Below are 17359 nucleotides of genomic sequence, written 5' to 3' on the forward strand. Positions count from 1 at the left end.
CCCCAACCCCAACCCCAACCCCAACCCCAATTTTTTTGAAATATAAAAATTTGTTTTTTTCTTTTTCAGAATTTTGATAACTGTAAATGAATAAATTAATTTATATATTTTTATATTAAAAATTAATGTTAAAATAAAGGCGAAAAGCAATTTTTTATGAAGTATAAAATAAAAGAAAAATAATAATTAATTTTTACATAATTAAAATATATTTTATTTATTAATAGAGTTGTTTCGAATATAAAAATATAAGTTTCAAAAAATAAAATTTTAACAATTTTTAAATAAGCCATTAAAAAATATTATTGAATACAAAGAGATGGTAATTATAAATTATAACAAACTTGAATTATTTTGTGTATTAGATGATATAAAATCATTTTAGTTATATAAAACATAAATTATCTTGCTAGAAATTAAAAAATAATTAATGTAATAATAAATAATTATTCCTTGCGAATTTAACAAAATCAAAATAATATATATTATGATAGATTAATAACCAATTAAAAAAGAAGGTCGTACTGGGATTCGAACCCAGGTCAAAGGAATCAGAATCCTCTGTGATAACCACTACACTATACAACCGCTATTGATAATAATGAAATTGAATTTTTATTAATTAAATTGAATAGTTTTAGGTCTTGAACTAATTTTAAACTCTTTTCTATTAAATTAATTTTACAATAACAAAAAAATTAAAATTAAATACTATAATAAAGAGATAGTAAAACCTCATTTTGGTTGTTTACAGAAATAAAATTAATTTATTTATCTACTTTTAAAGTAAAAATTTAGGTCGTACCGGGATTCGAACCCAGGTCAAAGGAATCAGAATCCTCTGTGATAACCACTACACTATACAACCGCTATTAACTTTATTTGAAAAATTCTTTTCTTTCTTAAATTGGTTAACTATCAGTTTTCAAAACAAAATATAAATACAATCTCTTTTTTAATCTATAAAAAATTAATCAAATATAAGAATAAATAATTTTCTAAATTATAATTATTTGTTTAAATATACTACCTAAAAATAAAAATATATTTAATTGATTAAAACACACTTTAAACTTAAATATATAATATTTAAATAGATTAGGTTAATAATATTGCAATCATTTATTTATTTAATAGAATAATATTAGAATTTTTTCATCAGTTAAGTGCAAATTGAGCTTTTGCAATTCTTAAAAATATAAATTTTAGCTTGCATAGATTTATTTATTTGTTAGATTTTAAATTATCATTTTATGCTACATTTAAAAAAAATTTTTAATATTTTTAATATAATATATCACAACGGTTGTATGGTGTAGCGGTTAGCACCGAGGACTTTGAATCCTCTGACCTGGGTTCGAATCCCAGTACGACCTTTTTATTTATTTTTACGAGATGACAAACATAAAAAATTTTTGGTAATACATTAAGGCATTCTAAATAAGGTCTTAATTAAATTCAAACCTAGATCAAAAGATTCAAAGTCCTATGTTTTTATAATTACATCATCCAAAATTTGTAGTATTTTATGGTAAAAAGATTAAAATTTTTAATACTTTAAATACTTGAAATTATTATCATAAAATTACTAAAATCAAACATTTATCAACATAAATGAGTTAAAAATATGTATTAAAAGTTGAAAAAATTGAAAATGTGCTTAAAAACTTGATAAAATATATCAAAAAGGTCGTACTGGGATTCGAACCCAGGTCAGAGGATTCAAAGTCCTCGGTGCTAACCGCTACACCATACAACCGTTGTAATATTTTACTTTAAAAAATTTAATTTTTTTATATTTTGAGTGTTTAAAAATTATTATCAAAATTATCTAAAATCAAAATTAATTTATCTATAAAAGAGTTGAAAATATGTTTTAAAAATTAAAAAAATAGAAAATATGTTTAAAAATTTGATAAAACATATAAAAAAGGTCGTACTGGGATTCGAACCCAGGTCAGAGGATTCAAAGTCCTCGGTGCTAACCGCTACACCATACAACCGTTGTAATATTTTATTTTCAAAAGATATAAATTTTTTTTTTTTTGGTTAAATTGATATTATTATCTAAGAAAGTATTTGATAAAATTAGCTCTGCAACAACAATTTAATATTAAAATGAATTTATATCAGCTTTTTTACTTAAAGATATGGAAAATGTTTTATATCAATTATTAAAAATAAATTCTAAATTATTTTATAAAAAGGTCGTACTGGGATTCGAACCCAGGTCAGAGGATTCAAAGTCCTCGGTGCTAACCGCTACACCATACAACCGTCGTAATATTTCACATAAGAAAGATTAAATTTTTAAAAAGTTTTAAATACTTCAAATTATAATAAAAACAATAATTAAAATAAAACAAGCTTATAGGCAATTAAATTAAAAATACGTTTTAAGAATTAAAAACATATAAAATTAACGAATGTATTAAGTTTAAAAAAACCAAAAAGAAGGTCGTACTGGGATTCGAACCCAGGTCAGAGGATTCAAAGTCCTCGGTGCTAACCGCTACACCATACAACCAACATATTTGCTTTGAAATAAATTTTAATAACCAATACCAACATGCAAATATTTAATTTAGCTTTGTTTGAAATAAAAAAAACAAAAAATAAGATGAAATTTGAATAGTTTTTTCATAATAAATAAATATTTGATAAAATAAAAATATAATATTCATTTTTATTTCAATACATTTAATTAAAGAATTAAGCTGATAAATCGAAAAAAATATGCAATTTTGATCAAAATATATTGATTGATCAATTAAATTTAAAAATAAAATTTTAATAAACTAAATTAATTCTTTCTTTTAAATAGTTAAATTTATAATTTATTTTTATAATTAGAATAATAAAAGTAATGAATAGCTTTAATATTATATAAAAAAAGTTATAGGTTTTTGAAATTTTAATATTTGGTTAATTATTAATAATTTTTTTTGTTAATTTAATTTAAAATTAATTTGTTTTCTTTTTAAAATGATAAAAATAAATACATTTTTTTAAATGAATTTTTATACAAAGACTACAAAGCAATTACTTAAAATTAAAAATTACATTCAATAAATAAATTTTTCTCTTTTTTTATTTTAATATACTGGGTTATCATAATTAAATTAACCTGTTGTTTAATTGAAATAATTTAGATAATAGAAATTCTTAGTTTCGTCAATTAAAATGTCACAATGAGGACACATTTCGGCTATAAAATCAGTACTAATCACCTTACCATATATTTCATTTTATCTCAAAATTTCAGTGCTTAAATCTAAAAAGTTTTTAATTAACTTTGGCAGAAGATTGACATGCAAACTTGTTCCATTTATAAAGTAAGGATTGCTATTCATTTCTATCAGCTATACGTTAGCTTAATCATCGATCATAATATCGACTCCATAAGCTTAGAATCTACCTATAGTATCCTTTTTGCTTTGATATATTGCCTACAAAGAAAAAGCACAAACTGCTTTTATATGATTATACATAATTTCAAGCTATTCTTAGCTAAAATCCTAGTTTAAAAAAAAGCTTAATATTAAAATAAAAATTTAATAAATTTTTACTTTTAGAAAGAATTAATTTTCGAAATCTTGTATTGATATGTGGGCTTGATCTTGCAATTAATTAAATTAAGGATGACTTTTCTAAACATGAAGATTAGTTAAATGAATTCCTTCATCTAGGTTGTTTAAAGTATAATCAAAAAGAGAAGATCTCACATATCCGTTCAAATATACTACAACCAAAGGACTGGCACTTATCATTATTGGATACATTCTGAAATCAAACTTCTTTTTGTTTATAAGATATGGCCTTTCTATGTATTTTTGAACTAAGCTAAACCCATCTTCATTTTAATCAACATGGGATTTATCTAAATCTCTTTTTTGCTAGTCAATTGTAGAAAGAATCTCTGTCAAGTTGTAAGAAAGTTTAATTCCTATTCCTCCGTAACTAGAAGAAGGTTTGTAAATCCATAAACCCTTTAGGTTTTTATAACTTTTAAGAAATTCTTTTTCGAATTAATTACTATATCCTTACGAAGTCATGTTAAAAAAGTATGTTTTAGGAATATATCTATCCACTTCAAAATTTTTATGCCTTTTCATAAATATTAAATTGTAAATTTGATTCAATTTAAAAATTTGATAATTTACTTTTTTGTTTTGGTTAATTAATTTAAATCCATCTAAAATCTATACTTTGTCCTACTTTACCATCCAGATTCGCTTCCCCATTCAGCATTTTTATATGGTCTGAATTTGGAAATATGCTTTGCAAAATAAATATCAGCAGTTTTTTCATATTAATTATACTATTGTTTTGATTTCAGCAAGCTTATATAGTCTTCTTGCTTTTGGTGAAAATACTAGAAAAAGTTTAAGAAATTTAAGAGGCTATAAACAACAACCTTTTTTACTCTGAAATTATAATCCAGAGGCGCAACTGTTTTAAACATATCTGGAGTTTTCTTCTCGTTATCATGCAAATAAAGCTATGATTGAATAGCATTTTTATATACTCTAAGAGTGTTATTTCTGTTGAATTATATTTTTTATTTCAATGCAGGAGCCAAGTTATCAATTAAATGTTTATAGCCACTTAATATCAATTTATTAAACGAGCTTTTGGGAGAACTTTTTATCCTACTATTTTATTCTATATTAGTCAGATAAACTCTTGAATCATTTTTGTCAATTTAGAATATAAATACATAAAGAGAGTATCTATTTCTTCCTTCATGATCAGGAAAATCTTGATCAAACATAGCCTCCATGCAGTAAGAAATAATATATTTCATAATATTAATTGTTTATTCATTTTAATACAGTGTACTCTCAATATATTTATATGAAATAGCTTTCCAGTATATTCTATTGTTTTCATCATTCTAATTGCTACTTAATGTATTTATATTAAGAATATCTTCCATTTCTTATTAGTTTGAATAGGATTTTGCGAAAATATTTGTTTCATTATATAATATAGTTTTGCCTACAACTGAGATAGGAAAGAATATTTCTAAAGGCCTTTTATCAAGTTCTATAGGATTTTGGACAAACTTTTAAAAGAAAAAAATATGATTTGAGCTATAAGGTGCAAATTTCGATTTATAGTTATTATAAATTTAGAGAAAATTAGCTGAACCTTTAACTACTTGCTATAGTATAATTTTCCCTGTTGAATTATTTTCTACACCAGCTATGAATGTATGCGAGTTATTATATTTTCTGTGGTTAGCTAATTCTAAATAGTCTTCACACTCAGTTTCGTTTGCAAAAGGAATTATAAAAGTTCTAGGCATAAATTTTCGTGGCTAAATAAAACGATAAGCATCTTTTAAATCAAATTTCTATAAAGTATTGAAAAGAGAATATTTAGAAAGTAAAGAGTTACCATAGCTATTAAATACCTACTAAGATTTTTTATCCTCTTGTAATATTGCTAATTATTCTTAATTACTAATCCATAATATATTGCTTGATATGCTATCATCAGTAATATTATATCCGTTAGCTTCAAAAAGTGATCTAATTGATTAATGATCAGAATAGACTAACCATTTGCTATTATCAATACGGGTTTCTTCTTTTTTATTAGAAGAAGGCCAAATTAGCGGCTAGATTATTGCCATAATAAGTACAAAAAGAATAATAAATATTGAAATAAGTTGTTTTTTGCAGTCATCTTTCAACTCCTTTCTTCTTTATCTTATAAATTCTATGCTTAATTTTTCCTTTGTAGGGTCTTCATAAAAATTATCCTAAATTGTTTCCTTTTTATTCTGTTATTAGCTCATTTTTATATACTTATTTACTATTTTTCAATTTAAAATATAAATCAAATACGTTTTGAAATCTAAGAATATAAAAATTTATAAAAAAGATATTTTTTGATCTGATTAATTATTTCAATACTTTATAACAGATAAAGACAATTGATTATTTATTGAAATAGATTACTTTATCATCGAGTGCATACATGAAATGCGTTATTGTTAACTAAGATAAATATTTGTTATTTATTTTTAAATTTTGCTAAAATCTACAGCAAGTCGATTTAAAAGACAAAATAATTTTTAAATATATTGATAGATTCTCATCCTAATTTTTTAGTTATTTTTCAAATTATTTTTAAAATTAACTCAATAATAATTTTAAATTATCTCATTAGCTTTATATTTTTTTTATTAATACCTTTTATAATATACTCCAAAGCTAAAAATAATATAATTATAATTCCTCATTTTCAAAAGCTTACATTTGACTAATTAATCTAATTAAATATTTATTTTTTTATTGATAAAATTAATTTTATTTATATTTAAGCTTTTTATTACTTTTTTTACTTTTAGGCTTTTGCTATTTTTAAAAACTTGATGAATTTAAAAAATAAGCCTATTTATCTATTGAACTTAGATGAATAGATAATCTACTTTTCAAAGTTGATTATTTAATCTTAAAGGAAAATTTATTCATACTCACTTAATAAACAGATTTTAAATATTTTGTCTTTACAGTTTTTGGCATGATTAAATGATATATGATTTTGATATTATGTTTTGCTTATTTACATACAAAAACATAATTTATAAAAAGAGAACTAAACTCCTTTTAAGAAGTAAAAATAAATAATTAAACAAATTAATATCTTTTAAATAAAATTCAAAAAGGTACATAAAAACATATATTAGATAGATATGGTTTTTGCAGCTCTAGATTTAGTTTTTGAGTAATTTTCTAAAGTCTTAAACATTCCTGCTGACTAGATTAGACTAGTATCAGCATTAATTATGGCTATTCCTTTTGGGATTGTTTTTTCATTTTTAAGGGGTTCTTTCATTCGTCATTTTTTAAGCATAGTATTAGGACTTTTCCTCTAATACTTAGTCTACAAAGATCAAATTGTATTTGTCTTGCTCTAGACATTAGCTGTATATTTAATGTTGAAGATCTTCAATAGAAAGAGTGTTGCAATAGTTGTATTTGTATAGTCTCTTATTTATATGAGCGCTCATCATATTTACAGATAATGGGTAAACTTTTTTAAAAATATAAATTCTTTTTTAAACCATATTTAATTTAAGTTTAAGGAGTTAATTAATTAATCATGTTTAAAAAATGTTAAAAATATTTATTTTTAAGGTTTAATTCTTAAAAGTTTTCTTTTCAAATATAAAATAATTAATCGATATGTATATCTATCAATAAATAGGCATCTTATGGCAGCTGGGATATGGATATTACAACCATTTTAATGATGACTATTTGCAAATGGACAGGATTTGCTTGGTGCTATCAAGATGGAGGTAAAGATGAAAGCAAGCTTTCAGTAGATTAGAAAATGAGATAATTAAAGAAACTACCTAGCTTCTTGGAGTACTTTTCTTACATCCACTTTTTCGGTAGTGCTATCTGTGGTCCTAATTTTGATTACTATGAATTTAATCTTTTTATTCACAAAAAAGAGCACTATTCAAAGATTCCTTTTACTCTTTTCAATAGTTTAGAATGGCTTTTAAAAGCTGCTGCATTTTCTGGAATTTATATTTGTTTACTTCCTCGCTTTCCTTTAAGCTACGTGTTGTCTTAAGAATATGCAGATTTAACTTTCTTAGAAAAATCTCTCTTCTTCAACATATGCATTACTTTAATCCGTATAAAGTATTATGCTGGATGGTGTTTTTCATAAGCTGGTGTTGCCTCATCAGGTATGTTTTAAATTACTAATTAATATAAAAATATTTTGAAAAAATATTTTTTGCAAATTAAACTTAGGATTATCTTACAACGGAAAGTGTAAAGATGGTAAAAATAAATGGGATAGAGTTTTATCTTGTATTCCATCTAATGAATTATCTTACGATATCAAATACAAAGTTGAATGCTGGAATAGCTCAGTTCAATTTTGGTTAAAAAAGTATGTCTACCTTAGAATATATCCTGAAAATGGTAAAAAGAGTGTTTAGAGAGCAAACATAGCTCAATATGCAACAAATATCATTTCTGCTTTCTGGCATGGATTCTATCCTGGTTATTACACCGCCTTCTTTTAATGGTCCTTATGTATGACATGCGCTAAGCTTTTCTATAATGCTTCTATAAATAAAGCTCATGTTTTTAATAAAATCAGAAAATCTGTCTCAAGTCCAGTCTTTAATGTAGGCAGATTCTTATTAGCTTAAGTTCCTCTTAACTGTTTTGGTATAGGATTCTAACTACTTTCCCTTGAGAATAACCATACTTTCTTTAAAACTCACAGCTATGTTTATTTGATTCTTGTAGTACTTGTAATTTTGGCATTTAATGTTACTGGATGGGGACAAAAGAGCCATAAAAAGAAGACTGAAGGATAACCTGAATAAGAAACTCCTTCTGGTGAAAACGCAAAAAGCTAATGAAAGACATTAAAAGATTTATTTAAGTATATAAATAATCTTTACTTTATTTGGAATGTGATTTTAAATGTTTAATGTCTTTTTTTAATAGTCAAGAAATGTTTGTATCCGTCTAAACTAATTTAAAAATTAATCAATCAATTTGAATTTTTTATATATTTTATTTATTTGGATAAAATAAAAATAATTAATTGTCTTAAATTTTAATAAAAAGTTTTATTTTTTCTGTAAAATTTTCATATATAATGATTCATACATTCATTTTATTATAAATATATTTTTTTTATTTAATAAAATAGTTTTTTTTAAATTTTTAAACTTATTTTTATAATTTTTTTAAATTTTAATTTTTCAAATTCAATTTAAAATTATATTTTATAAAATTTAAAATAATAATAATGCTTTTAACAAACAAATTTGTAAAAAAAATTATTTAAAAAGCTCAATAACAGTAATATGGAATGAATTTTTATACAAAAGATCAAAGATGTAATTAATTTTAGGTAATTAATTAATAAATCTTATTGAATATTATGGTTATTAACTAATATATTATCAAATATGAATAAAAAAGAAATAATTAGTATTATCAATATATCAATAAGGTATTAATGAGTTAATAAAATCATAATTACAAACAAAGATAATAATTTTCAAAAAATAATTACTTTATCTTATAAAAATAATTAAATTAATTAAATTTTAATAATCAAGCCTATTTTAAACCAACAATCTCAATATTTTCACCTTAATGTTAGGGTTTAGCCATCTGCAATTCTTATTCTTTTTTCTTTCCTAAAAATTTCATAGACATCTTGTAGAGGTATACAAGCAAAATGAAATTACTGAAAGTTAAAACACACATAATTTTGAATGTGTTGTAAATAGATAGTCCACTATCAGCACACATAGTATTTTGTAAATTATCTTTTTAAAAAAAAAAATTATTAAAATTAAAAAAAAATTGACAATTATTACCTAAAGTATAACCAAAGAAGAGGCAATTTACATTATTTAGCAATCCTTATTTTCCTGTTAACGCATCGCTAATTTCTTTACTTCCATCAAGTACTTGACTATTGACTTTGTTTTTGAAATCTAACAACATATAACCAAAACCATCTGCATTACTTGATGATTATTGAGGAATAATAACGTTATTTATAAACTCACTTCTAATTAAAGTTATTGTTTGGCCAGTATTGCTTGAATCTTTATAATTAAAAGTTTCTGATTTAGCATATCTTGTTGTAGAAAATGCAACATATGTTTTAAACTTTGAGTAAAATAAATCCCAAGGTTTTGTTGTGCATGAAGTATATCTACTTTAAGTATCTGTTTGAAGATTAGGTAATTATGAAATAGTTTACCAACTCACGCAATTAGTTCCAGTTAATCCAGTTTAAAAATCAGTTTACGACACGGGATGAAGATTGTTGTAATTATTTGCGCATTAATCATCTTTTATAACAAATTAATCATAAGCACTACTTGAAACACAATTATATGCATTTGAACTTGTTACACTGTTATTCAATTAACTGATTTAAGCTTGATATATTTTAACAGCATTATCATAGTCTAAAATAATATTATATTTTGCAAGCTAATCAGGACCAGTAGTGACCCAATCTTAATCAGATCTATCTGTAAATATTCCATAATTTTGCATTGTTAGGTGTTAATTTAAGAAAAATTGCATATATTATTCAAATTTTTAATATTAAGTAATGTCAAATGAATCATATGATTTTTAAAGATCACTTTAAGTCTCTGTCATAGTATCTACCTTATCTTAAATTTTAAACTTGGTTAGAATATCACCTTTACCACCTAAACTAGCCTTACAGGTTGTTAAGTAACTAATATCATCTGCGGTTAATTGAGAAAATGAACTAAGATAGGTTTTGTCCTATTTTATAAATGTAAAAATAAATGAAATGAAATCAGATAAAACGCAAGCTTTACATTAAATATTTTATCTGTTGTATTACAACCTTCCATAAGTACAATTGTGAGAATACCAAGTATTACACATAATAAAAATCCTATAAATGTAAGCAAACCAAGAAGGCACCAGAAGATATTTAAGCAGTATCTGACCTTGAGCATATGCTTAATATAACCAACAAAAGAGAGAATTGACCCAACAACAGCAATAAATATGAATACACCATAGAATGCCATCAAAAAGATTGTGATTAAGTTAAATACTTGATCAGTCTATAAAAATTAAAATATTTATTTAATTTTATATTTTTTAATTTAAGTTAAATACCAATTAGCTATTATCGTCAATTTAATTAATATAGCTATTAATTTGACTCTGGCCATTACTGATTTGACTTAAAGCATCTTATAATGGTTGTTTTATTGAGTTCGAATTTTGATTATCTTAAGCAAAAGATTTAGCTTGGTCTGAGGCTTCTTTCATAGCTGAAACTGCCGCAGAAGAAGCTTAATTCTAAGCTGTAACCATTTAATTAACGAGGTTTGAGTAAGTATCTCCCTTTAATTAATATTAATTATTGATAAAATGAATTAAGTGAAAATATTTTTTACATAGAAACGAGATGGTTAAGTGGAATCAGAAAAATCACTAAATCCAGAACTTTCACCTTTCTAGTGAGTCTTAAAGCTAGAATCTACAGTTTACAAAGCAGTAAACATGCTAGTAATAGAATCTGAAACTTTCTAAATATTACTACTTTAGGTTGAGCTATAAGTAGCAAAACTATTGATTTGAGCTACATAGTTATCTATTTTAGAAGTTATTGTATTTACCTAAGTTTTAAGACCATTTAGCCCAATAAAATTAGCTTGAGTTCCATCTGAGGTATTGTAATTTTATTATAAATTTAAATTATCTAAGCTAGATACAACCACACATTTCATAGACTGTTAGAATAAATTATTTAGTTGTTAGTTAGATGATTAGCTAACAAATTAATGAAAAAAAAAATTATAATTGAAGATTTTACTTTGTAAGAAGAGTTAATATCACTAGAATATATATATCCAGCGACACTGGTAGATAGGGTGAGAGCAGAGAATAAAATAACGCATATCAAAGTGTAAACCATTTATCTCTTTGTGAAGGGATTCTTTTAGATATCATCCTTGCAACAGCATGGACATTCTTTTATTAAGGAATGGAGAAAAAAAAGGATTTAAAAATTTAATCTTTTAAATTTTTAATTATTTACTTTAATCGCAGCAGCAGTAACAACAATAGCAGAAAGTTATTATAGGAGTTATTAAAAAGAATATTAGTAAGATACCTAAAATAATTGCTTTCTAAATTAATTTATTTGTCTCAGGTACTTTTTAATCTCTAATTAATTCATCGCCAATAGCAGGTCCAAATGCGCCTCTGTATTCATCATAAGCTGTATTAAATTTACTTACTTTAGATTGACTAATGGTTGAGTTAGAAGCTTCTTTGCATATCTTTATTACTTTTGGATTTTGAAAACTTGATTAATCTTATAATATACGATAATCATAAGTTTCTGCTTCGTTTACTGTACTGTCTTGAGTAAAGTATGAGCTGTATTAGCTTATATCTATCTTTTTATTGCTTAAGTCAAGGGATCTTATTAGGTAAATGGATAGCAGTAGGCATCCATACAATGCGATAAGAGAATTCTTCATCCTCGATGGTTAGATCTAATTGATTAGACTTTTTCTTCTTTTTTGATTGAATTTTGTTTTGATAATTAATTAATCAATTATAAATTAGCAGCTATATCCAATGAATTTAAACTTAACTAATTCTAAATTTTTAAAAAAAATATCTTTAGAAAATGAATTGAGTCTATAAAAAGCTTCATAGCCCCTTATAAACATTTGAAATTAAAAAATTTTAACTATTCTTCTGATGAATTAAAAAGTTTTGGATGTAACTTTAAAAGTTAAAACTATTAGAAAAATACTTTTTTCCTCACATTTCCTATACTTCATAACTTCCTTAAATTTAAGTCATAATATATTTTTCTTACAGCGTTTTATATTACAGAGAACAAATATCAATGAGAATATTATATACTGCTTTTTTTTATTTTTGAAGCATTTTTTTTTTGATCTTCTTCCTATTATGGATGATTATTAAATATATGTAATAAAATGTGGAGAATAAGGATAATTTATTTCAAATTACAAATATTTACAGTAAATAAAATGAAGCAGAAATTATTAATAAATAAAAATGCTACTTAATTATTTAAGTTGAATTTCATATTCAAACAGCTGGATTTCCTTACAATTTTATATATTTGTAGACTTTTTAGTCTTTTTTGATTGATTAGAGCGATTGATGTAGAAAAAAGAAATTAATTAGTAAAAATAGTTAATAAAAGATATAATGAATGAATGGACAATCAAATTTTGAAATTAACTTGATCACACAAACAATTAAATTTAAGTACATTTTCAGGAGATAAAGAGAGGCTTACAAAAAAAAAATTTTAGTTTGAAAAAATATACGAAAATAAGAGAAATTATCAAATAAAAACATCTCTAAATAGAGTGATTTTAGAAAAATAGTAAGTCAAATATAAATTAATAATAAAAAACAATCTATATAGATTAATAATATTAGAAACAAATAGATAAGGTTTTTCATATTTATGTTTAATTTTTAATATTAATTTTTATCAATTGATAAATTATTTCATTTCGATTCCACCTTAGGGCATGACTGTACCTACATTAGGCTTATCTTGCTCTTCCTTTAACTTGCCCAAAAATTTCATAGCGATTTTGTATAAGAAAATCAAAAGAACAAAATTGCTAAAACAAAGTACACACATAATTTAGAAAGTAATGTAGATTGAAATGGCACTGTTATCGCATAATTGCTCATAGAAATTTTCTTTAATTTTAAAAAGTAATTTTAAAAATTAATAAAATGATAATAAAAAATGTATTTACATATTGTAAACCCTAAGAATAAGCAGTTAACTTAGTATATAAGACCAGAAGGACCTATCAATGAATCAGTGATTGCCTTACTACCATCTAAAACTTAACTCTTAATATTTTGAACTATACTGTTAAGTTAATAGCCAAATCCTGGGCTAACTGTAGAAGATGATGCAGTCATAATATCACCAATAAATGTATCTCTCTTTTCAGATGGTGATGTGGTTTAAGTATTGGTAGCAGCATTTTAATATTAGAATGTTTCAGGTTTATTGTACATATTCTAAGCTTGAGAAACATAAGTGTTAATTCTATTATAAAAATCTGTAAAAGGTTGAGCAGAACCATATCTTGTGCTTGCATTTGGTGAGGTAAACTAACTAGTCGATGTCTAATATGAAACACAGTTTTTACCTGATAAAGAAGTACCAAAAGATGAAAGTACACTAGCATAGTTATAAGCAGAGCATTAGTTATCTTAGAAGACAAAGAAGTCATTGTTAGTTGATGAAATTGAGGAATAAGGATTTGATTATGATGTTTGGTAACTAAGATATTTTGTTTATGTTGAGAAGCCAGCAACTGCTTCCTAATAGTCAAGAGACATTGGGTAATTACCCATTTAATTAGGGGGATATGTAGCCCAATTTTGGTCATTTCTGGCAAATATTACTCCAAATTGTTAAATCATTGTATGGGTAAACTAGAAATACTGTAAATTATTTTCAAATTGCTAATAAGCAGACATATCAAAAGAATTCAAAGCATCCTATAGAGATTGCTATGTCTTAGTAATTTAATTTACTTAATCCTCAATATTGAACTTCTTTAGTATATTACCATCTCCTCCTAATTCAGCTTTGCATGTACTCAAATAAGATTTTAAATCACTACTTCCCAAATTCACTGTTTGGAAATATGTTGGATCCTAATAATTAATTAATTAATCAATGAATTAAAATTTAAATAACTAAAATAAATGATTAGTTTAGTAATTACATTTAAAAATTTATTGCCTGCATCACATCCATCCATCATTACAATAGTTAATATACCTAGTATTAATGTTAAAATGAAACCAAGGAATGTTAAGAGTCCTAGAATACACCAAAAGAAGTGGAGACAAACTCTGACCTTATACATGTTTTTGATATGACCAATGAAAGCTAAGGCTGCTCCTGCTACAGCTATAAACATAAATATTCCATAGAATATCATTAAAAAGATAGTAACCAACTAAAATACTGTATCAGTCTAATTTTATAAAAATTTTAAATTTAATAAAGCTAAAATACCATTTTTCAATATTTATTACGATTGAAGTATTTTTCTTAATGCTGTTGACTGTATCAGATATCATATTTTAGCCCTTCTAGATTTAAGTTAATGCCGAACTAAGAGCACTATTAACACTAGTTTTACCTTGACTAGCTTGATTTGTACATTAAGTAGAAGCTTCATTTATGGCTGTAATAGCTGCTGAAGTTACTTTTTATTAAGCTGAAACAATACCATCTATTACTTTTGGATAGTTTGTTGAATCCTATTAATAATACAAAAATAATTATTTAATTTAGATTCTTAAAAGATGATTTAATTAAGGATTTATTAGTTTGTTTTTATCTTTGTAACTAATAAAAAATGTATTAACAAAATAAACTATTCTGAAATTTATATTAAACACTAATTAAAATCTAAAATAATTTAAATTTTGTCATAATTACAAAGAAAATAGAACTTCTAGTTGTCCCATCATTTGGTATTTAATCTTACCATCCTTTATTAGCAGCATATTAATAACCAGTAGCTAATGGAGTTTATTTCATAGAGGTTAACATATTTTAAATGGTCTGTGATGTACTTTATAGAGTTGCAATTTTTGGTTAATTTGTGGTTTGGAAGTTGCTAATACCTGTATACCAGGTGTCAAGCTATCCTTACACGGTTTGGATAGTTGATTCCAATCCATTCAAACCTAAGAAAGTACCTGTAGAACCTGTATTAAGAGTGAATGTTTATTACTAATTAAGGTTATCAAGAGCTGAAACAATTGTGCATTTCATAGACTATATATTCAAATACATAATTAAAATATTATCTCAAAACTGTTTAATTATTTACCTTATATGATGAATTAATTTTGTTAGAATAAACATATCCGGCTATGCTTGTAGCTAAGGTTAGGGATGCAAGAACAACAACAGATATAAGATTGCATAAAAGCTATCCTCTTGTAAAAGGTTTCTTCTTGGGATCATCTTTACAGCACAAAGGGCACTCTTTGATTAATTGTAGGTAGAAAAATAAATAAATAAATGAATAAATTAATAATATAATAAAAATAAAAGAAATCTACTCTTATCACAACAGCAATAGCAGCAATAACATAGTGTTAACCAAGGAGTTATTATCAAAAATATTGCGATTAAAGCAATAATTATGATTTTTTAAGCCTATGAACCAACGGAAGGAACCCTTTAATTTAAAAGATCATCACCTAAAGAAGGGCCAAAAGAAGTTCTATAAGTTGAGCGTGAGTGACTTGCTGCATCAATTTGTGATTAGCTCACTTTACCGCCATCAGAACTTGCGTTACATATAGAAATGACATCTTAATTTGATGTGGGTGAGCTTTGAACGTCGGTTACAGTATTAGATGTGGCTGAACTTTGCAAATTACGTTAAAAACTTGAAGTACTATTATGATTACTATTAACTTCTTCTTCTTCTCCTCCTAAGAATTTAGACTCTAAAAAGTTTTGAAGACTTTTATTTGTGTCAAGTTCCAATTATCTTAGAAAATAGACGCTTAGTAATAAGCATCCATATAAGACGTAAAGTCCTTTACCCATAATGTTTGTTTATGAATGATTGCTCTTTTAAATATTTCTTAACTTTTGTTTTATCTATTAAACTAAAGTAACTTCTACAGGAATAACAATTGATTAGTTTTTGTTATAAAATTCAATTTATGTTTATTATTTTTTTTTAATTATTTTTAATTATTTCGATATTAAGTCCTCTATCAAATTTAATTGATGAGTTTGATAAGTATATGATCTTTGGAGAAAAATGCGTTTATACTGTTTATGTTTGAGCTGGGTTTGTTTTAATCAATAGAAAAGGTTAGTTAGATAAAGATTGATAGAAAGAAATATATTTTGACAATTAAATTGACTTCTATTAATATGCAATTAACTAATTCGAATAAAAACAAAAAATAACTTTTTAAAAACACATAAAAATAAGAATAGAAAAATTAAATTCAAGTAATTATTATTTTTTTTAACTTAAAGAAAGGTATATCCTGAAAATAAAATTAAAATTTTCTTTAATTTTTAAAAATTTAATGTTATCTTTTGTTACAGAAAAAAGTTTTTGCCTCTTTATTATCCTCGCTGATAAAAAATTCAGGTGATTTTATGTTCGTATGTGATTCGAAACATATCAAAATTAGCTCACATTTAGAAAGAGTTATAAATTCTGAATTTATAGTGTGGCAGTGTAAATAAATAAATACCTTTCTCTAATTCTTTTAAAGCTCATACTTTGAATATATTTATTAAAATTTCTAAAATTACACTTTTTTAGAATTCAAAAAGTCTACATTTTTTTTTCAAAAGATATTAAATCTTGTATTTATATTTATTTTAGGTTGAAAACAGTTTACAGATATTTAATAAGAAGTATACTTATTTATTTATTGATATTGTAGTAAATTTAACAAAATAAATGACTTTAAAAATCCTTCTTATTTGTTCTTCATAATCAAAAAGAAACACAAAATTCTCATAATCCACCATAAATAAATAAATAAAAAAGCTATAATTAGACAATTTTTTAAAGTTTTGAGAGCAGTAATGATCTAAATTAGGGAAAATTTAGAGAAATATTAAAAATAATGTATATTTTCATCAAAAATCAAATTATACAAATAATATTTTTTTAATTAAAGAAGAAATCATTGTTATTTTGAAAAAAAGATTCAATCAATATAAATTAAAACTATAACCCAAATTCTCAAATATCTAA

General features: G+C 24.1%; 5 protein-coding genes across 5 annotated transcripts; 2 read left to right on the forward strand and 3 right to left on the reverse strand. All coding sequences in view use genetic code 6, as the record gives it.

Moving 5' to 3' along the window:
• Positions 1 to 1310: 1310 nt before the first annotated feature.
• On the forward strand, positions 1311 to 2543 carry TTHERM_000599749 (hypothetical protein; the record flags this gene model as incomplete). The annotated part of the gene is made up of 6 exons (XM_012798752.1): positions 1311 to 1367; positions 1432 to 1531; positions 1690 to 1762; positions 1934 to 2006; positions 2208 to 2280; positions 2437 to 2543. The coding sequence occupies 6 exons, from the start codon at positions 1311 to 1313 to the stop codon at positions 2541 to 2543; spliced, it is 483 nt and encodes a 160-aa protein (XP_012654206.1).
• Positions 2544 to 3065: 522 nt separating this feature from the next.
• TTHERM_00599750 (tubulin-tyrosine ligase family protein) lies at positions 3066 to 5806 on the reverse strand (the record flags this gene model as incomplete). Its single annotated transcript, XM_001032450.2, has 3 exons — positions 3066 to 3518; positions 3570 to 4107; positions 4164 to 5806. 3 exons carry the CDS (start codon positions 5804 to 5806, stop codon positions 3066 to 3068), a joined length of 2634 nt encoding a protein of 877 aa, XP_001032450.2.
• Positions 5807 to 6706: 900 nt separating this feature from the next.
• Positions 6707 to 8407, forward strand: TTHERM_00599760 (membrane-bound O-acyltransferase family MBOAT protein; the record flags this gene model as incomplete). Its single annotated transcript, XM_001032451.1, has 3 exons — positions 6707 to 7042; positions 7222 to 7717; positions 7785 to 8407. The coding sequence occupies 3 exons, from the start codon at positions 6707 to 6709 to the stop codon at positions 8405 to 8407; spliced, it is 1455 nt and encodes a 484-aa protein (XP_001032451.1).
• A 706-nt stretch (positions 8408 to 9113) lies between these two features.
• TTHERM_00599770 (transmembrane protein, putative) lies at positions 9114 to 12058 on the reverse strand (the record flags this gene model as incomplete). The annotated part of the gene is made up of 7 exons (XM_001032452.1): positions 9114 to 9331; positions 9383 to 10316; positions 10373 to 10627; positions 10683 to 10913; positions 10967 to 11302; positions 11386 to 11543; positions 11611 to 12058. 7 exons carry the CDS (start codon positions 12056 to 12058, stop codon positions 9114 to 9116), a joined length of 2580 nt encoding a protein of 859 aa, XP_001032452.1.
• A 1001-nt stretch (positions 12059 to 13059) lies between these two features.
• TTHERM_00599780 (transmembrane protein, putative) lies at positions 13060 to 16179 on the reverse strand (the record flags this gene model as incomplete). The annotated part of the gene is made up of 7 exons (XM_001032453.3): positions 13060 to 13277; positions 13337 to 14255; positions 14327 to 14581; positions 14643 to 14870; positions 15052 to 15393; positions 15449 to 15606; positions 15684 to 16179. The coding sequence occupies 7 exons, from the start codon at positions 16177 to 16179 to the stop codon at positions 13060 to 13062; spliced, it is 2616 nt and encodes an 871-aa protein (XP_001032453.1).
• Between the last annotated feature and the right edge of the window lie 1180 nt (positions 16180 to 17359).

The sequence above is a fragment of the Tetrahymena thermophila genome, assembly GCF_000189635.1.
Source record: "Tetrahymena thermophila SB210 genomic scaffold scf_8254563, whole genome shotgun sequence".
NCBI lineage: Eukaryota > Ciliophora > Oligohymenophorea > Hymenostomatida > Tetrahymenidae > Tetrahymena > Tetrahymena thermophila.